We start from the raw sequence: 22067 nt of genomic DNA, 5'->3' as shown, positions 1-22067 counted from the left end.
GGGTTGTATTTCAGGCATGTCCCGGAGGTTTTATTTTACGGCGAAGTCTGGCTTCTTATCAGACCGCGTGTTTTGGCCATGTCTAGGATCATAACGCTGGATACAGGGCGGACGGGGCCAAGCTCCACGGGGCGGGCAGAGCCAAGGCGCTGCGGGCAGCCGGGAGATGCCCGGCAAAGGGCGAGGCGCGGCCGAGCGCCAGAGCGCGGCAGCCCGGCGAGGAGCCGCCCGAGCCCCACAGGGGACGCGCCGGCAGCGCGGCCGAGATACAGAGACGAGCGGGGGCGCGGGGGCGCGGGGGCGCGGCGGGGCGGGGCGCGGCGGGGGGGCGGCGCGGGCTGGGCCGGGGCGGAGCGAGGGAGGGCGCGTCCCCGCCCGCCCCGCGCGCTACACCCCGCGCCGCTGCCGCCATTTTGTCCCAGTCCCTGCGCCTCCGGTGAGCGGCGGTGTCTCTCGCTCCCCTGCAGTCCCGAGCCGGTCCGAAGGGCGGCCCCGTAGATGGCCAGCTTTCCTCCGAGTGTTAACGAGAAGCGCATCGGTGAGCGGCGGGCGCGGCCGGGGGAGCGGGGCTGGCTCGGGACGGGCGAGGGCGCGGGTGGGGTTAACGCCCCCCTTTCGGCCTGGCGGGAGCCCCCCGCCCGGCCCGGCTCGGCCCGGTGGGCGGCAGCGGCCGGGGCCGCACGGCGGCAGCGCTGAGCTCAGCGGACGCCAGCGCCTTCCCCTCGCCCTCCCGCTCGCCGGTCTGAAGGGGCGCAGCGGCCGCCGCGCCTCGGCCTCGCTGGGTGTGAGCGGGGTGCTGCCGGGTACGCGGCCCGTATTACAGTAACCCACATGCCCCGTTCAAAGAGGCTTCCTTTGGCGGCAGCCGCCGCCTCCCGCTGACGGGCAGAACCCCGTTAAATAGCGTGTGGTGACTTTGTTGCGCTGGTGGAAGCGCAGGGCCTGCCTGCAGGGCGGCCCCGCTCCCCTCCGCGCCGCTAGCGCAGGGGCGGTGCATGGCGCCGGTGAGCTCGGCCCGCCGCCCGCCTGGCAGCGAGCAAGCGGCGTGCGTGGAACGCGGGGGGAACGGCCACTGACCCGATCCCGCAGTGCTGGCTCATTTCCTGTTTCCTATGGCTGTTGCTTGATTTATTTTTTCTGAAGGAAGGCAAGATACTACAGTGTGCAAGTCTACTCGCGTTTTTCTTTAAAGGTTAAAAAAAAAATCATTAGTGAGCGTCTTATTTGCTAAACACTGAAGTATTAAGTTGGAGTGTAGTTCTCCAGCCCTTACAGCTATAGTTACAACTGAAGTAATAGCTGGATTCAGTAAATATTTACTTTCAGTTCTGCTTCTGATCTTAATATGCGGAACTACTTACATGATGACCAAGACATTTCAAAACCTGGCCCTTTCCCTTTAGTGATTTTTTGCAGCTGAGGCTTAGTCTTTTGGTTGTACGGTGACAGTAAGACCCCTTCCCCAATTACTTTAAATGTCATGAAATAAAACAAAATAATTAATGTATTGTCTGGTTCCCATGTGACCTTTTAAAATATACTAGCTTTCTTTTTAAAACAGAATTTCCTCTTTGTTTTCTTTTTAGCACGATCACGCACTGTAGGAGAACTCTTAGCCCCGACTTCTCCTTTTGACAAGAAGTGTGGACGTGAGAACTGGACTGTTGCATTTGCTCCCGATGGATCTTACTTTGCTTGGTCACAAGGGCATCGCATAGTGAAGCTGGTCCCCTGGTCTCAGTGCCTTAATAACTTGTAAGACAAACCCATATGGCTTTTAATTCACCTGAAAAAGTTAAGAATTTCAAAATAGGATGTAGCTTTTAATAGACCAAAATGCATGTATTGGCTATTTAGGCTTGGACATCTTTGGGAAAAGCTAGTTCTTTAAAGTAATGGTTATTGTTTTATCTTCCTCTGTGGCCAGCAAGAGAAGCAACTGTATTGCAACCTCACAAAGGCTGTGGAGCAGTGATTTATTAATTGATTCAGATGCCCTAAAATAAGAGGAAGTTAGAATGAAAAGGAAGTTTAAAGACTTGGGCAGATCAGGACTTCTAAATTTTCTGTCAGAAAGCTATTTGATTTTACCTTTTAGGAATTTACTTAAAAGGCAAACCTCCTTCCTTATCCTTACTAGAATGCAAGTTAAGTTCCACAAGATACATTTTATTTTCACTTGCAGGTTGCTTTTTGATGAAGTTAGTAACTAGCAGCTGCAGTTTTGTAGCTGGTTACGTTTCCTCTCCCAGAAAATCCTGCTTCCCCTTTTTTATTTTCTCTTTGTGGTTCTGGGTTTATTGGTTTTCGTATGCTGGCCTGCGTCTCTCTTCCCAGTATTTATGGCATAACAGTGGGTTGCAGGGAACTTCATGCTCATTTAGCAGAAAGTCTTAGAAATTTGTGTAAATAATTTTTCAGTAAATGCTTTAAAAATGTTGTTTTTCACAGTGGGTTAATATATTGTTCTCTACAGAGGTAAAAATGTTTACAAATGTGTTAGTATTAATATTGTATAAGACAGTTTCCAGGTGTTAGTAATTTTTGACAGATATAAGAAAAAGCTGCTTTTGTAATTTGAAAGTAAAAAGTGCATCGTTATGGGCCTCCAAAATGTATGTTGTGGCATCTCACAGATTTTCTGACATTTTCATTGACATTTCATGACAATACAGATAAAGACCTTTTTTTTCTATTTGTTTTTCAAGATATTTATGCTATTTTTTTGTAATTTTTGTTTGTTTTGCAGCTTGTTGCATGGCACAAAGAATGTTGCAAATTCTATCAGTACAAGACTTCCAAGGCAGAATAGTGACAGCAGTCAGAAAAATAAGCCTTGTGAGCATATAATAGACTGTGGTGATATTGTCTGGAGTCTTGCTTTTGGGTCTTCGGTGCCTGAGAAGCAGAGCCGCTGCGTGAATATAGAATGGCACCGTTTCAAATTTGGGCAAGACCAGCTTCTGCTTGCAACAGGCTTGAACAATGGACGCATCAAGATATGGGATGTATATACAGGTAGAGTATGTGACAGGAATTGTCACTTTTCGCAGTAGCAACATCATTAATACACAGAATGAATTGCCTACAGAATTTTAATTGGGAACTGAACCTTGAATACAAATTAAGTAATCTAAAAAAAACAATGAACTGCTGCAACCAGAAATGTTTAATACTGCCAGGAAGGAACAGACTCAGGTTGTGTTTTGAGATATAAGTGATGGAGGACAAAGCCTTGTTGCTGCAAAATGGTTAACCATGTTATTGGCTGTGTATATTGGTTGCTTACTCTGAAGGATTGTAGTTTTAAAATACTTCCAAAGGAAACTTTCAAAACATGAAGTTGCTCTCTGATCTTCGGTAAGAGGAAAGACAGTGTTGATGAGGACTCTTTTTTTTTTTTTTTTAAAGTGATTGTTCAAATGATAAGAAAATGAATCTGAAATTAGGGAATAGCAATTTAGCTGGTGGCACAGCTGCTAGGTTGGAAGAGAACTTCTCAGCTTTAAAAAATTTAACTAATTACTATTGAGTAATCTGTCATTATCTTGTGAATTTAAGCTTACAACAGAGATGTCTATCGAAAGACAAGTCTTGCCTTATTTCAGAGGCATATGGTTTTAGTGTATAGATTTACGAGCTTTTTAGAAAATTGCCTCTATACAGAAGAGTCTAAGAGGATACATGTGCTTCTTGCTGGAGGGAGCAGTTCTACAAAGAAAATTTGGCTTTGTGCTGTAATTTGTATTCTGTATTTGTATCCAATAAAGCATTTGATCTGAATAAAAGTAAGTTCTTTGTTTTCAATTGTGGTGTTTTCATGTAACAGGAAAACTCCTCCTTAACCTGATGGACCATACAGAAGTTGTTAGAGATTTAACCTTTGCCCCAGATGGCAGCCTGATTTTAGTGTCTGCGTCCAGAGATAAAACACTGAGAGTGTGGGACCTGAAAGATGATGGTATGCATTTTATCTGCTGTAATACATAGGAGAAATATCTGCATACTCCACTCTTTTATTGCTATAAACTCAGGTCAGGATTTCTTAGAAAATTAGTTTTTTTCTATTAGCCGCTCACTCTGTATGCTCTCTTGATGTTCTTTATCTATATGTGCCCTAAAGGTATAAGCTGGTATTGGGTTAAGTTAAAAGAGTGCGTGAAGTAACCTTTTTGAATACGGACATAGGATTTGGAGGCTGCATGACAGAGTTTTTATTTCAGTGCAGAATGACTCTGCAAGATGTTGTTTGGAAAAATAGCGTAAAATTTTATAAAGGAAGAACTAATTTTGAAAAGCTTTTCAATTTGAATTTGTAATATTTAATAAATTCTTACAGGAATGTCTTTCTTTCTTAGGAAACATGATGAAAGTGTTGAGAGGACATCAGAACTGGGTATATGGTTGTGCATTCTCTCCAGACTCTTCTATTCTCTGTTCTGTTGGAGCTAGTAAAGCAGTATGTGTCAGAGTTTCTTGTTCATTAAATCTACTGAATTGTGTGCATAATCATTTTAAATCTAAGTAACATTAAGCTTGTGCTCGGTGTCATGAACTTCTAATGTTTTACGATGATGTAAAAGTGCATGAAATTAAACTAGCAAATGGTGCATTGAGATATTGATGAATTGAACTTGCACTGCTTTTAGTTGAAGAAACTGTAAGCATTCTTTGAAATAGTTCTATACATCTGCACGTGTTCATAGTATAAAACCAAAGAAGACGAAAGGTTCCAGTTTTAAAAGATGCTTAGAGTGATGCATAAAACTATATTGTTATTGATTTTTATCCTTTCTATTTCCTGCTCAATGAAAAGGCACATCTGTGCCAGTCATGGTATCTTCTGCTGAACCAAAACGTTTCTACATGTTTTCCAATACAAATGGCACTCGTGTCTAAAAGATCTAGAACGAAGAACAGCATACTGGTTTTGTTTTCATCTGTATTCTAATGCGCTGCTAGAGAACTGAAAGCAGTGCAGGTAAAGCACATAGGCCATAAGCTGCTTTTCTTGGCACTGAAGAGTTAGGATAAAACAGAAAGGAGAATTCAGTCTAGTTACAGAGGCTTTGGTAGGTAGTTTAATGAAGCCTAATGATGCTGAGTAAAAAGAAAAATTGAATCATTGGATACTACTTTATATGGATGACTGTTCAAATGCATTTTGTACTTTAAATTATCAGTGCAGATTTGATAGAGAATAGTTGAGGTCTGGGTTTTGTTTTTTCTTTAAATAGAGCAGATGTGGATGTATACATTGATATCTTTAGGCTGTGTGTTTTCCATAAGCTTCTTGCTTTCCCTGTCACAGGTGGTGGCAGCAATATTGGTGTGATTGAGGTTAAGCTGGCACCACTCACACAGGAGCACAATGGTGTTAGCTGGGCAGAAAGAGTGGCATCTCTGGCTACCAGGCTGGGGGCGAACTTTACCGTAGGACGAAGTAACCTTGCATTCGACTGCAAGGTGTACTGTACGTACGCAGGTGCTGGTTGATGTCCACTTTCTGCTTTCTTTCTTTCTTTTTTATTTTTTTTATTTTTTTAAATAATTTTCACAGTAGTGAAACACACTGACTCCTAAAACTTAGTTTCCAGTTCTATGGAACCTTGGGGTCTTCTGGAGAAATTGGTCAATAAGTTTATAACTGATTGTAAAATGGTTCAGTTTTAGGAAGTATGTGAGGCACTAAGACTGTGTTTGCTTTGGTCAAACATATAAATTTATCCAAGATGTCAGTATTTAATCTGTGCAGTAAAACTGAGTCAAGGAAAAATCAGGGACCCTAATGAGCTCTTTTAGGGATATAACATGTTATGCTAAAGACTTATATATTCTGTAAATTTATGCTGCAGTACAGAGATCGTTCCCATTAAATAATTCTGCACAGTCTTTATTTTGATTAATGTACAACTGCATGTAAAAATCTCAGAATACTATCATCTTTTATCAATTTTTATAATACAATATGCAATTAGTTGGGTAAATTGTAATATTAATGTCATTTTTTACTGTTGACTTGATTTAAAATGCATAAATTCTTTCTAATAATGTGGTTAGACTTCCCTGTTATTTTGCCAAAGACATAACTTTTGGCTGTGAAAATTCTTTTTGCTTGCAGTATCTGTTTCTCTTCCTAGGCTGACGTTGGTGATCCAAGCCAATTGTAAACAAGTGATCTTAAAGGGATGCCACTGGAGTAACAATATGTTAACCTTACATTTTCTGTCTGTATATTTCTTAAAATTTTGGTAGTTACTGAAAAGAGGGGACTGTAGAGTTTAACCCTATTTATTTCTGCATATTTTAATAAAATAGTTTTGTAATACATGAATTTCAGTAAGCTACATGGTTAAATTGTGTTGCCTTTATCTTACGTTTTGGCTTTATTTTGTTAATAACATTTAACAAACTTGAGTTAGAACTTGCATGTCTGCTTTAATTATTTTAAAAAACTTGATTTTAATCCGAGTATGACACTGAGCATATTTCTTAATTGTAGTAATTCATAATGCCTGATTTTAATATAATCTTAAATAAGACTAGCAGCTATACTTTAAAAAAAAAAAAAAGGTAAATGCTTCATTGTATCTCTGAGCAGAGCTATAATATCAGCTTATTTAATTGCAGATTTTTCTCTGGGATATGGATAAGTACTCCATGATACGGAAACTTGAAGGACATCACAATGATGTTGTAGCTTGTGAGTTTTCTCCTGATGGAGCTTTACTGGCTACTGCATCTTATGATACTCGAGTCTATGTCTGGGATCCACATATTGGAGTTATTCTTATGGAATTTGGGTAAGTAAAGTAGTCAGATCTGGAAGCTTTCTCCTAGAGTGAAGATGACTACTGAAAATTAGTGGGTTTGTGTATTTAACTGCTAATTAGACTTGGGAAAAATCTTAGCAGTGGCTGGTGGAAATCCTAAAGTGGCGGAGCAGTGGAGATTATTCTTCTATCTGAGAAAGCATTTAAAGCACCTATACTTTCATGTGTACTAATTTAAGCATCTTCAGCAAAGCTGGCTGGTACTATGAAAGATACAATACTTCATTCTCCACTCCTGATTTCATAGTTAAATGTTCAATCCATTTTTAATTCCTCAGCTTTGCTAGCCATGGCTGAGGCAAACACTTCCACAGTTCTTAAACATGCTGTTAGTTAAGTGTGTCTCTATCTCCAGGCATCTGTTTCCCCCTCCTACTCCAATATTTGCTGGAGGTGCAAATGACCGATGGGTCAGATCAGTATCTTTTAGTCACGATGGACTACATATTGCAAGTCTTGCTGATGATAAGTAAGTATGAGGAAAGGTTTGTTAGACTCCTCTAATTCTTCCCATATGACATGAACTTTTAAATATAAAGTCAACTCTTTTTTTTTTTTTTTTTTTTTTTTTTTACTGAGAAATTACTTCTAATGGTCTGGTATGTTAATGTTCATTCTGAATGTAGAAATAATGTTTAGAGAGTAGGGGATGGGAATAACTTAAGTGTGTAACAGCTGAAAAGAGAAAAAGAGGGGCTATAAACAGTGAAAAATGTAAATGGAGTTAATAGCACAGGTAAGACTTTTGTATAGTATTAGATTCCAAAGTAAAAAGAAAAGTATTCTGTGATCTTGTATTCAGCTTCTGCTAACACTGCAAATAATGAAGAACTGTAAGAATGCATGAAACTATATACAGGAGGGTTTTAGTTTTTTTTAATTAAAACGAGCATTGTTGGGACTTCCTAACATATATGACACTTATAGAGATTTAGACAATCTCTCTCTTTAGTTCACGTTATTGCTTTCTGCTGTTGAAGGCAATCTTTTATTCTAATTAGCAGATTTAAAATGGTTGAAGTAGTACAGATCAAGGTCTGTATCGTAACGAAGAAGTTATAGCATTTCAGGCAAAATCTGAAACACCTTGTATGCATATTAAAATGCTTATAAAAATTGCCTGAGTTCTGCTTTCAAACTAGTTTCTTGTGCAGTGTCAGAGTCTATTGCAGGCAGAATTAAATGCCTGCTCTGACAACTTCCTATTTTGTTTTCCCTTTTCAGAATGGTAAGATTCTGGAGAATTGATGAAGAATACCCTGTACAAGTTGCACCTCTGAACAATGGGCTCTGCTGCACTTTTTCTACTGATGGCAGTGTTCTAGCTGCAGGGCAAGTATATGTATACATATATATATATATATATATTTCTTCTTCCTAAAAATATTCAGGTAACACAAAAGGTTGGAGACGGTGGCTAAGTGGTGTAAGAATCTTCAATTGTGACTTGCAACTTGATGCTTCTGACTTGGTTTTACTTCTGGTACTATTTGTTTAAAAATGCCTGGAAGAACAGTAAAATCAAGAAGCTGATAAACTCATTTCTTATCTTTGAGAATAAATAAAAGACAGGCCCACAAATGTGCGATCTGGAAGAAGACTATTAGATAATCAAGGGCAGTTACTGTTTCAGATGATATATTCAATAGCTGTTGGAAGATCTGCTCAGGCCTGTCACAAGATAATCAGCAAGTTGCTTACTGTGCTGCTATGTCTTACAAGAAGAACTGGCATCTAGTGTAAACGAGTCTGGAACAACTAGAACTAAGAAACAGGAAGTCCGGAGCACATTCTCCCTAACTAGCCATGTATGTGAGAATTTGTACTAAGTTGAAATCATTCAGGTGGGATAATTCTGGTGGGGTTGGGTTTTTTTCTGTTTTTGTGCAGGACACAGGATGGCAGCGTGTACTTCTGGGCAACTCCAAGACAAGTTTCCAGTCTCCAGCATCTATGTCGCATGGCAATTCGAAGAGTGATGCCCACCAGCCAAGTCAAGAGCTTGCCAATACCATCAAAAGTGGTGGAGTTCCTTTGTTACCAGATTTGAATTAAAAAAAAAAAACAAACACAACAAACTGGCAGGTGGCCCAGCTGCTGAAACTGGCTGAACACTTTAAAGAATCCTCAAACTTCACAGCCTTTAAGCTTAAAACTCTACAGGTTTTCAAGAGCTATTTAAAGTGATAACCTAAATACTATTTTGTCAAAATGCCTGACAGGTAAATTTTTAATATTTATAGAAAACTCAGTAGAAGTACTCCTGGTGTTCTCAATTTTCTAAAACAACTGTGAAAACATGTACATATATAGACATAAGCTGCTACATGTTATCAATATACCTTTAAAAATTGCTTTTATGATTTTTAATGTGTATCATGTATATATTGCTTTGGTAGAGCCATCAGATGCATCTGTGCTGTAAAGTGGAAGGATAGCTATTATTCTGGGACACTGAGTTAGAAAAAAATATTGACTTACATACAGAGCAGTTAAGCTTCCTTATGTACATTGGTGGGGGTTCAGGAAACTGATCCACAGAGAAGAATTCATGCTAGTTTATTTCATGAGGAGGTACAGCTTGGCTTTTTAGAGCAATGTATGGTGAAGGGAAGTAGGTTAAGATAAGGGTTGGAGTATATCTAATGTAAACCCAGGAATGGTGCCTGTGTGTCAGCTAAAGAAGGCCTTAAGTTCAATAGCAGCAAACCAGGTTAATTTTCAGTATTGGGCAGTGTTAAAGAAGTATTTCCTTACATTTCTAAAAAAATCTAACTACTGTATTATTGCCTGATACTTTGTAATGAGTGAAACTTGCAGACTCGGTTTATTATTCTTCAACCCTGTAATATCTCTTCAGGGGTGATTATTGGTTAATGGCCAAAGATAAGCAAAATACTTGGTTTTGCCTTCTGTTATTTATCTGTACCTGCAGATATAAAGAATGTATGCATTGCATAAAATGCCTGATTATATATATTTTTTGTTGAACTTTTTTTATTAAAAACTTGTATAAAAGTTTCCTGATACTGCATCTGGTGACTGATTTGTCAGTGCTACCTGTCTGCAGCAGTTTTAGTGGGAATCTGCTCCTGCAGGAGACTGTGTAATTCTCCTTTTCTGGACTACAGTACGCTAATCATGGTGAGGCTTACTGTGGGGAGCTACAGCAAGATCTTCAAACCTTTTATATGAGCAAAGGTCAAAATCATACGTGGTCTAAGTGTTCCCTTGTTCCTGCACAGTGCAGAAGGTAGGGAATGGCGTGCTACAAAATTGCCAGCTACACCAGTTCTTGCATGGGTGACAGTTACCAGAAGGGCTGTGGGTCCTCTCGGAGCAGAAGCTTTTGTGTAGGGCAGGGAAGTAACCCCTGTAAGTGGGAAGCAGTGGGTACTTCCTGAGGGGCTGATTTCACCCTCATGATGATGGGTGGGAGCCAGAGCAACAGGAAGCCTCACGGCTGGGCAAAAGCACTGTTCTCCCCTCCCTCACTCCAACAAAGGGCAGAACAGCTTCCGAGCTCCTGTGCTCTTCCCACCCCGGCAGTCCCTGCCTAGAGAGAGCGGGGTCTTGCAGCAGCCTCAGCACTGGTGGAGTGGTGAAGAACTCGGGAGGAGAGGTGACACTGGAAGTAAGGACTGCCAAGAACTGTTATTCCTTAATTTACTGCCTCTATGTGCTCCAAAACCATCAGACTCAAGTTACCGTACCAAACAAGCTGGCTATGCAGAGAAGGCATCCTTTTGATGATGCGCTTTTTGCACAAATCTGTTAAAGCAAATATGTTTGGTTTTTCTCTATTATATTGTTTATTTGGGTAAGAGGACAAGGTCAGTCTGGACAAGGCCAGATGCTGAATCATCACAGCCCAATCAAGTCCAGTACAGTTAAAATTGTTTAGTGACCATGATACATGGCTTTGCAACCTTTGGTAACACTTTGTGTTTGCGTGAGCTTCCCACGTGGCAAATCAGACTGAAGTTAGTAGGAAAGGGAGATGTGCAACTCTTGCTTATCTGTAAAAAAAAGAAAGGAGGTTCCATCCAGCCCCATTTGATCAAGTAATGTGTCTTTTTATGTGGACAATGCTAAATGCCTTCCTGACTTCCACTAACCTAGCTACTATATAAATTAAGCATAATTAAATTCTTTCATTCTCAGGCATACTATTACATTTTAAGAGCCTAGAATGCCTCGGAATTGCAAAGGCACTTTTCTACCTCACCAATCTGGTCTCACTGGGAAATGTATTTTCTGAGCATGTCCTTGTTGTCTTGGATGAAATACAAAAAGTCTATGACAAGGCAGTAAGAACTACCGAGCACAGCATGGCAATACAAACATCTATAAATACAGATAAATACTGTAAATATCCCTGCTGCTCTGTGTCTGTATTGCTACACCACTGTCAAGTGGCAACATTTGCATGTCAAATTCAGTGAAAGAGAAGTAACGTGGTATTTCAGTCTATTTTTGATGCAACTTACTTTATTTGTACATATACAAAAGAGAGAGAACTGCCAATAGCAAGCAAGCAATCTGCTCTTCTAGAAAGCTCAGCCCAGACATCCAGGCCTACTTTCCAGGAAGATTTCCCCAAACACTGATTCCAAACACCATAAATCAACTTTCCACTTTCTAAGGATTACTACAGAACAAAGCCAAGGGGACAGAACTTCCTCAGGAATTAAAACTCAGCTTGCAAGGAAATAAATAGAAAGTGTATGTGTTACCGTGTTACTTAATGACTCACTCATTTGGTGCAGTATTTTTCACAAAAATATTGCACCTAATTGAAGCAAGTATTTTCCTCTTTTTGGTTGTTCAAAATACATGTATGATTAAGTCAAGGCTTCTCATACTTTATGCAGTTGAAGGAAGAACTGGTGGGTTCTGTGCCACTCAGAACAGCTCATCTCGTCTTGAATGCAGATATGAGTGAAGAACAGCAATCAGGCATGAAGTTTTCTGCGAGGGAGCTTACTAATTTAAAAACTTGCTCCCTCTAAATGCAGTCACTCGCATCAGCTCGAGCACTGTGCTGCATTCTGCACATGCTGCTGGGAAGTTTGTCCCAAGGCAGCAGTAGCCCTCCCCGTCAAAGACTCCAAACCAAAGAGCAGGTAGTTACCAATATCACTGTATCAGCAAAGATTAATCACAGTATCAGCTGTGATTTTAAATTAGGTATTGAACAGCTCTGCCTGATGAAGGAAATTATTCTACAACCTTGGCATAACTTGAAGAAAATTTGCCAGGGCCGTTAGCATTGAGAATACATTCAAGAGTGAAGGGAAGTGGTTTGTAAAATGAAGTGTGCTTTGCTGTTGTTACCATGCTGTGAACAGTCTGGCCTAGTCAAAATCAGCTCATAAATCGAAAAAATGAACTGAGCAAAGTAGCACCTTTGTGTTGTTGGTGTGCTGCTTAGCTGGTGCTGAGCAGAACTGATTTTAGATCTGTCTACAGCCATCTAGAAATACATTCTGCATGGTGAGTATTTCTGTGGTGGGTGTAATTAATGTCTATAAGAGGATTTTGCAATCTACTGAAGCGTGCTCTGGGTATTAAAGTCAACAAAGTTGACAGGAACTGAGTTGAGGGAGCCGGAAGCAAAGCTGGCCATGCAATACGCTGACACGCTGCTTGCGTTATCCAGCTATTGCAAGCACAGCCTCACCATGCAGGCAGCAAAGACAATTAACAGGAAAAAGGGACGATGCAACAGCTTGCAAAATTTCCTGACAGAAGCAGAAATATAAAGCAAGGGAAAACAGAAAGACACAAATACATAATTGAGAATCACTGAGTCAGAAGCTCTTTTTAAAAAGAAAGCATGTTAACGACACAAAAGCAATACACAGAGGTAATCAAAATAGAAGGAAGTGGAAATTTCTAATTCACCGAAGAGGAATTTGGTCATTTACTCTGTAGCTGGGCACTGGTATTGGAAGGGTTGAGTGGGTTTTGGGGTTTTATTGTTATTTTTTAATCCTATGCAGCAATATAGAACTGATGTTTCTATTGGGGGCAGGATGCTGTACTAAATGGTTTATTTACTGACCTGCTCCATTCCTCTGTGCCTGAGCACAGTACAGCCTCAGTATCACCATGATACTTGACTCTGTTTCCTAGGACACCTACACCTCAAGCCCTGAGTTGGCAGACTCGGGTGTCCTTGAGCTGAAGGGAAAGCCCAGATCCGTTGCCAAACACAAATTTGGCTCCTATGCGCTTGCTTATACTGCAGAAGTGCCTCTGAAGCACAGGCAAGAATGATAGCTCTGTCACAACTAGGCACTACATAGAGTTGTAGGAAAATTAAGAAAAGGTGATCAGGAGTCCAAGGTGATCCAGAATAAACTTCTTTTCATAAGTGTTGCCAACTTTGAGAAATTTTTGTTTTGTTTTGGAAGACTTTGCTTTTCAAGCTCTATGGTCTCTGGACTCTTCCCCTGCCCTCTGTTTGTATCACACCTAAAACACTTGAGTCTTGGTCTACAAGCAGAAATTCTTGTGGCTGCCACAGTACAAACAAGAAAATAATGGAAATATTGTAAACCTGTTTGATTTCTCTATAAACAAAGTGACCCACTGGTAGACGTTGGCCTGCTACTGACTCTGCTTTACATCTACCTGTCCTTCTTTGTCTACAGCATACAGTTAATGCTCTTCATTTTGCCGTGCTTGTCAGCACAACGTTCAAGGCTGAGCTTTTAAGATGTGGTTTGTGCTACTAGACAGATGCTTACAGAGCTTTCTCAAAAGGCATGGAAATATTAAAAGCATGTGTGAGCTGGAAACATGTTTGCTTAAGCACCTCCATGAACTGAGCTAAAAGCTAGGGTTGCCAATTGCCTATTTCTGCAAGATCACAGTTCCAGTCCTGGAGTTAGCAAGTATGACTTAAATGTGGAGTCTTACAGCAGAGGCTTATTAAAGGGTCCCCTCAGGTTGTGTTTACCAAAAGCAGTGATTTATAGAAGTGGAGGAAGAAAATAACATCCCTGCTTCCCCACCTTCACCAACTCTGAACACTATGTCCCAGCTGTTCCAAAAGGAAACCACTTCCACGACGTCTCAGCCTGCTTCTCCTATCTCTGCCCGCATGTTATTTGTTCTAACCTTTCACCCAGGACATAAATTATAATTTCAGACTAAGTACACAAGCTTACCTCATTAGTGAGGGGTTTTATAATAATTTAAAATATTTACAAGCCTTTGCCTGCTATAATGGGATACCACAAAGTGAGGCTCACAACTGATTCATTCCAACATCCTCCAGGAGTTTCCAGTTCTGACCATCGTACAAACCTGAGCCCATCAATAAAACCAGGCATGCAGCTTCTCCCAGAGACACAGGAATAACTTCTCAAAGCAGAGTACCTTCTCTGTAGGGCAACCAGGGAGATGGACACTGCTTCCCAAGAAGCTTAGCTGGGACTTCAGTCCTTGATTCAGATATGCCTAAATGTTAGAGATGGCTATGTCTGCACTTTGCAGCTGTAGGAAGGAGGAGGGGTACCCCTGAGGATTTTTCTAGACTATCATTACATGACTAACTCAAGATATTCCTGAGGCTCCTTCTAGTGTATCAGGGAAGACACACCTTATTAGCTGAGATTAACTGAAATAGAACCTGTGTGGCATTGTGACTTGAGGACATTAAACCTGGTTGAGAAGTGTCACGGCAGTTACAAAGCTACCCGTGTTCCTTGTAGCACCACAAGACTCAAGGGCCTTTGGGTAATAACTAATTATACTTCGCAGAGAGATGGCTAGTGGTCTTCTGGGAATCTGACAGCAGAAGTCTTATTATTAATCAGTGCATATTTCTCCTCCCTTCCATTTGCTCATAGCAGCACCTTCTGACCGACTGGGATGCCTGAACAGCACAAACATTGAGGACTGAAGCTGTGCTGTAACTTTGATATTAACATTTCCAGAAGCACAAGAAACCCACAAATGACTTACAGGTGGAGGAGCTGTGGCAGGCAGGCAAGCAAGCCAGCAGGCAGCGTGGTCTATGGACTCACTGGGTACCAGCGTACAGTCAGCAGGGAAGCAGAAGCATTACCCAAGGAGAAGCAGCACTCGTCTAGGACACAAAACGGGGTATTCTCTTCCCCAAAGGAGTTTGTGAGGGAGGAAATGGAGGTGTAGGGAAGGAGTTTCCTCAAAAGAACAGAACTTGGGCTCAACTGTAATTAAACGTATGCTAGGCTGATCTGAATTCCCTCCTGGCTGTTCTTAAATAACAGCTGTCAAGCACAAGGAAAAAAAGGCAAAAGAGAGAAAAAAAAAAAACCACCCTGGGGAAAAAAAAGAAAAAGGCAACCTGAGCTAACAATAAAGCCCCTGTCCCACCTTCCAGGAAGGGACTAGTGCTGCGCTGGGTGCTCTCTGCTTTGGGGGTGAGCCCTGGCCAGTGTAGTGAGGATTGGAGCAGACTGGGCAGACAGGTGCTCTTACAGCACAGCCCTTAACTAGCCGCTGTGACCCCGAGGAACTATGGAGAGAAAGCAAGAAGGAGCATTTCAGAGACAATGTACTCCTCTCGTTTCCAAAGTGAATCCTATATTCTGCTGCCCTGGAAAAGTCTCTGCTTTAACTGCTGAAGTCTCTTTCACACAGGCACTAAAATTATTAGGTTGGATTCTCATGGTGTAAATACCATGGAGCTAAGCAGATTTTCATCTGAAAATCCAGCTCTACATAGCTTCCTGCTAGCTCCATCCCCGCGAGGCCATCGTGTCTGGCCTTCAGATGAAGGGCAGAGTGAAGGACTGTCTAAAGATGCAGGGACAGTTTGCAGACTGGTCCCCAGTGACTGCCTGCCTTGGCAGCTCAGGGGACAGACCAGCCTCTGCCTAAAAAGCTGGCCTGTGGTGGCTCTCTGAAATTCTGCATCAGGGAGAAGCTAGTCCTGGAGAAAACTGGAGCTTCAGTAAGAAGGAAGTTATTTCTCTGGAAATGCCCTGAAAGCAGTATTTTCCACATTCATATATGACATTTTAGTTGAAACACTTCAGGAGAGACTGTATAACACTATTTTGGGTAGTGTATTTGGGTGATTTATTTTTTTAATACTGAATGAGGTCTTCCATTGTAACAGTTTAGAAATAGGATAGATGAATCCCATGACCTCTTTGCCTTATATATGATAATATTCTTAAAAAGGACAGAGGTTATGTAAGATCCCATGGGAAATCTGGTAAAGGTGTCAGACAGAAACTGTTTCTTCAATTATTTCAGATTAGAACCACCTGAGTAAGGCAAATGGTATTTATGTGTGATGCTGGCTTCTGCACAAGGATAATTTTGTTTTATAAAAATTTCCACACAGCACACAAATCCAGCTGCAATAAGCTATTTCAGATCAGCTTTAATTATTGACGTACTAGAACAAAAAGAAAGCCAGTGTAAACTTCAGATAAGTAATCAGTAACTTTGTTTAAGTCGTTATAACAACATTAGTTATCAGCAAGGTTATGCCTTGTATAACTAGTTGAATTCCACACAGAAGTTCCGGGGCAGGTATTTTTTATTTCTAACATGAGATTAGACTTTTATTCCAAGGAGAAAAATATTTACTTACAGGCTCTTATACTGGACTTGCTAGACTGGGGTTACGTGACAGTAATCATAATCCCATCTCTCTCTGACCTCACTTCTCAGTCTACACAAACTACACAAACATTAAAGACAGCTCAGTTTGCCTTCTGCACACTAGATGAAGAACTTTTCCTCACGTAATTGAAGAGTACTTCACACTGCTTCAGGTGTCTAAGTGACAATACAACTCTAGCTTATGTCTGTGCAGTTAGGGACGGCTTTCCACTCGCATTTAAACCAACTACAGTTCCTGCCTGCATGGTTCTCTGTGTACATGCAAAGAAGATAATACAGAAAAACCTGCAGGTGAAGTCGTCTCATTTCAGGCCTTTTTATGTGCATATCTGCTTTTTCTTGATGTTTCTAAACTCAACACAGAACAGCAGCTACTTTCTAATGATAGCTAAGGAAGGTAGAAGCACAAGACTGTGTAGTTATGAGACTGCTGGGATATTTTTGCCATGTAATGCACAGAATTGAAGGCAAAAATGAGTCCTAAGCATACTTCCCCCTTCCACTGCCATCCAGCAACATAGGGTTTCATGAGATAGTCCGATACAGAGTATTTAATTCAATAAATATTTGCATTCTCCTGTAAAGCCTGTGAAGTCTCACTGAACTGCTGCTGAGTGTCTTGCTGGGGAAGATGAATTGTAATGGAAAGACACTGAGCAGGCATGGATCTAGGGGATAAAAGTAATTCTGAATGCAAAACTGCACTAAGCACAAATACAGATTTAGTTTAGAAGTTGGGCTAACATCTTCCCCAAGCTGTACCTGAAGTCAGAATTTTCCAGTGAAAGCTACCATCCTATGTAATTTAAAGATGTTATTAAAATGCTATGCGCATCTCCCTCTACAGGCACATGTAAACATCCAAGTCAATAGTTCAGCTACAAAAATTACAACCTTCCTGTCATTACAGGACTTTGAAACTCCTTATTCATTTAGGTTTGAAAAATAGTGACACATGTATGAAAGTCTTTGCTATCATGTAGACGTAATTTTAATGCTTTCAGGAGCTCATACAAAGCCATGGAGTATTGTACGGAAGGAAGGAATTGTGGTGAGACCCTGACCGTAAAAGTTAGCAGATCCTTGGTTTACTAAATCTCCAAGAATTTTCATGTAAGAAAGGGAACCAGAAGACATCTATGTCCTCAGGGCTAATGTCAGGTTCTGTCATTCATGACCATCTGTGAAGACCTAAATGCCAATGGCTTACTTTATCCTTGCATTTGGAAAGAAAAGTGCCTCATTGCTGTATTTAGGATTTTCCTATTCAAAAGGGAGTTTTGGCTTAGGGCAAAAGTTGACATTGACAGTAAGTTCCTCCAACTTGCCACAACCCATTTGAATCTTGGCATGAGGAGTGCAGTATCTTTCTGAACTTCAGCTCTCCATTCACTTAACGCCCCTGCTTGTACATCAGCCTACATCTTCCTGCATTTGCCCCAAATTAGAAAGCACCAGCTGCTGAAGTCAGCCCACCAAAGGTGTAAGTCAATAGTGAGTAACATTCTGAGAGATGCTTTGTCTATGCTGTAAATGCAGATATGGAACAGGTCTTGATTGTTGTTACTCTGGGACAACTGTTTCACATTTGATCTCTAGGACAGAAAAGCAGATCTGCTCTCAGGCTAAGACACGACATACCTACTGTCAAGTTACGAAAACTGAACTCTTAAAAAAGAACAAAAAAAAAGGTTTGTTGCTATAACACATGAACTGAAATTTCTGTAAAGGAATGCATTTTTGTGCATTACAAATTACTTAAACCCATTAAAACCTGCAGTAACTAATATTTCAAAGCTGTGATGGTTTCAAAATCTCAACTGAATTGGGAAAGAACAGCTCTGTTTACATTCAGGGCTGGGACTACTCAAAATGAATGGTTATAAGACTGCCAGGATTCAAACCCACTTTCTAAAAAAGTACCTAAAATAAATGTATTTTTCAGTCTGTCCTCTGAACTGCCAAAGCTGTAAGCATAATTTTCAGTCTGGCAAAAATTTCAGAGACTTGGTAAAATGCATACATAATTTATTTTTTTAAAAAAAGTTTACAAAGGCTTGGATGACAGTGAGGCACCAATGGTATGAGTTTAGTTGCTACATAGGAGCTGTGTAATACTGAAGAAGTTAAGAGTGCAGGAGAGCTGAGGCAAAAAGTAGTGTTGTACTGCTGGTCCTCAGAAAGTTCTGAAATTGCAAAGTACAAGGGGAGAGTTATGGATGAACTGTTACTTTGGAAAGAAGCTCTCACTGAGGGCTGCACTGACAAAGAGCAGACCTGGCCTGAGTCCCACCAAAATGAATAGTATTAATCATGCAAGTGTGCTCTATGGATCCCATTCATTATCATGAACAAATATGTATTATACTGCTATAAATTATGATACACTGTGCAGAACTATCCTCCCATGGTAGGTACAAACTAGTGTTTTCAAGGAGGCATATTAAAAATGATAATCAAAGGCAGGACTTAAGGAGTATTTAAAGCTGGAGAGGAAAGCTGTCACTGTATTTCTGAAGGACAGACATAGGAAGCTTTTCATTACTTTCCACACCTTTAAAATATGAACTGCCATTTATCTGTGCTTTCTCCAATCTATCATCTTTCCAAATCTTGTACACTCTGCAGAAAAACATGGCAGTTTTGGCATGCCAGCTGGTCTCTACCTTGACTTCACCCTTAATCTCTTGAAAGCATAAGGGCAGAAATAGCTGCTCTGATGGATATGATTCAATGTAAAAGTGTCACTTCCTAAGACTGCATTTTTGTTACTCAAATCAGAAGTTCACTACAGATTAGGTTAACTGGAGAAATAGCCATGCAATCCAACAGAAGCTTCGAGTTCCTTTTTATTTTGTCAATAAATGCCAGCGTTTAAGAGGTAGATGGCTAAATAGTAATTCAGCAACTAGATGAGAAAAACATCCTTTAAAGGTGAAATATAAAAGAAAATTGTATATATATGGAGTCATTGACTGTTCTTACTAGAATAAGTGATTCTTTTCCTGCTTCTTTTTATGGCTTTTTTGTTACTATTCCAGTTCTGTTAGGCCACAGAAATCCCATTGTGCTATGTATACATGGCAAACCAAAAAGCTCATCAGATCAGTGACCTGGGGAAATACATTTCTTTTTTAAACATACCAGTATAACTAAACCACTAAGATTTTACTGATGCTACCTCCTTCCCTGTTACCTCCTGCTCCAAAAGACAAGCACTTCTTTGGGAAGGCTACCTTAATCTGCTTTCAAATGATATTACATCAATTGCAAAAAAGCATCTTGTACCAGAATAAATACCAGGATGGAAAAATTAAATTGAAATTAATATATCAGTGTATGCTATTAGCAGTGTAAATTCACATCTTCATATGCACCTGCACAGGAGCAATTAGAGTATGTTTTGATGGTACTATTAATTATTGACTAGCTCCTTGTGGTCACAGCAAAAGAAACACGTCCAGAGGAAATATTTAAAAGAGGAATATTGCTTCATCTTAATTGCATCAGGGGAAAGAAAAAAAAATTAAAAAATTCCAAGGTCCACTGCAGATAACAGTAGTGAGAAGACAGCCTGGGAAGAACTTTGGCCCTGATGTGGCATGTCACAAGACTGAAGTATCTGTTTGCTGCTGTCCCAATCCAGGGAGCTGTTCTGGTTTTTGCTAGGCCATTGGCATTTCTAAAATAAGGATCCCTCCAGGAACAGGAGCAGCTGAGAAACTACCCCATGCCTACAGACCTCAGCAACATGTCTGTAAAACAAGAAATCCTAGAAGGGCTATAGGCCACCCGGCATCAAAGGGAGTTTCTAATGTGCCGAGTGATGTTCTTGACATGGATTCCAAAGGTGCTGTTCATTCAGTTCTATTAATCATGTGAAGCAGGTACAATTAACACACTTGGGAGAACAAACAAGAATTAGGTGGGTGGCAGAATTTTTCTGTTGTATATAAATCAGCATTAAAACTTGCCTGCAATTTGCTAATGCCATTTCTCTGATCTCAGTGCTATCATAGGTGAGTTTTATCTACTGCCTAGAAAACCCTCTCCTGACTATACTCCAACACAACATCATGAATAAAAATATACCTGAACAGAGCACATCATGACAGTATTCTGATCAACGAATGACCAGGTCCTAATGAGTCATAATGAAAGACTTACAATAATGAAAGGGAAGTTGGATATATTGACTGCGATATAACATGGATTGATGTGGGGATGAGTGCCTCCATCCATGTGTGTCTGTGCATAACTCAAACATGGGGGTGCCCAGCTGGCCACCAGGGTCAGCTTATTTCCTGAGCCTGGGAAAAGCTCTGTACTTGTGCTGTAATTGTCATGATAATCTTGTTTCTGGAGAGGCAGCAACCATGTGGGCATTTACTGTGATGTCCCAGGGGAAGGTACAAAGACCACTTGGCTTCACAAGGTTTATTTACTGTGTCCACTGGCTCATGAGACATTAAGGAAGCTGGAAGTGGACTGACCTGCTTACAGGTTTGTGTTCAGTGAAGAGCTGCCAGGATGGCATTCAGCCAAGACAAGTGTTGCATCTTCTGATGTGACCCTCTTGTGATAAAGGCTTGAGCCACTAAATAAGCCAGAAAATGACCTGTAAGTCATTTATGAATAACAGAAGAAAGAACAAATATCAAACATAAATACAGTTATTTAAAGTCAGTCTACAGAGACTGCTACAGATTTTAATTCATTCATTACAGATGTAGTTTTGCTGCTGCTTTGATTTTCTCTGCTCTTTCAAAACACCAGTCTTGTGATTTCACACCAAGTATCAATGCTCTTAAAAGCTCCATTTCCAGAGCAAAATGGTCTGACCTGAATCTCATCTGAAAGCAAGAGAAGCAAAATTTTTTTATATTTCTAGAGAAATGTTTGAGAACATGATCTCTAGTTATTTCTGTCCCAAAATCAAGAGGTACCAAGGTACCTGGATCATGTTATTTTTAAAGCCACATGCTCTTTAAAGATAGTCTCAGCATTTTATATTGGACCTCAGACTTCAAATGAGTGCAGCTGGCAGTCTTACGTCCAGCTCTGACCCTGTGCATATATGCTGATGAGTTTTTACTTTCATATGTGATCACAGGCTGTGATCTGCTCAACTTCTTCTGAAAAGCTAGGATTGGTTTGGCTTGTTGCTGTATTAATTTTCTGGGGGAAAAAAGGCATGGGGAAAGAAGGAGAAGAAACCCCTTTAATAAACAACAAAAAAATCCAGTTAAAAATTGTTATGATCCATTTGTGAGAATTCATCTTCCCGCAGAGCAGAGCCCTTCTTGGGTCTGCAGCGCTCTCTGCTGGGTGACACACGCCATTGCTCACCAGGTGTGAATGGTCTCTCGCTGGAAAATGAGGGCGCTGCTCTCTTCCAGGGCTGTCTCCTCTCCTTGGCTCACAGTTCTGAAAAGAAAAATCGGTGAACTCTGTTGTCAAGCTTCAAGGTTCCACCTGCTCTATAACTGCAGAAATTGCTTGCAAACAAGAGAAAAGTGGCCAAAGAATATCATCCTGGTGTTAGCAAATGACTGCTATTCTCCATCTGATGTGCTTGGTGTCAGCGCCATGGGACTAGAT

At 40.7% G+C, this 22067-nt stretch overlaps 1 protein-coding gene across 2 annotated transcripts; it reads left to right on the top strand.

Moving 5' to 3' along the window:
- The first annotated feature begins 397 nt into the window (after positions 1 to 397).
- On the top strand, positions 398 to 9860 carry WSB1 (WD repeat and SOCS box containing 1). 2 transcript variants are annotated; one of them, XM_037411720.1, is made up of 9 exons: positions 398 to 538; positions 1587 to 1755; positions 2750 to 3018; positions 3830 to 3961; positions 4359 to 4459; positions 6631 to 6803; positions 7189 to 7302; positions 8058 to 8061; positions 8724 to 9860. In XM_037411720.1, the coding sequence occupies exons 1-9, from the start codon at positions 499 to 501 to the stop codon at positions 8886 to 8888; spliced, it is 1167 nt and encodes a 388-aa protein (XP_037267617.1). In that variant the 5' UTR covers positions 398 to 498; the 3' UTR covers positions 8889 to 9860. The 2 variants fall into 2 exon arrangements, with proteins under 2 accessions (XP_037267617.1, XP_037267607.1); XM_037411710.1 differs by having other exon boundaries at positions 401 to 538; positions 8058 to 8165; positions 8724 to 9855.
- The last annotated feature ends 12207 nt before the right edge of the window (positions 9861 to 22067 follow it).

Source organism: Falco rusticolus, chromosome 1 (genome assembly GCF_015220075.1).
Source record: "Falco rusticolus isolate bFalRus1 chromosome 1, bFalRus1.pri, whole genome shotgun sequence".
Lineage (NCBI taxonomy): Eukaryota > Metazoa > Chordata > Aves > Falconiformes > Falconidae > Falco > Falco rusticolus.
This window is presented reverse-complemented; position numbering and strand designations above follow the sequence as displayed.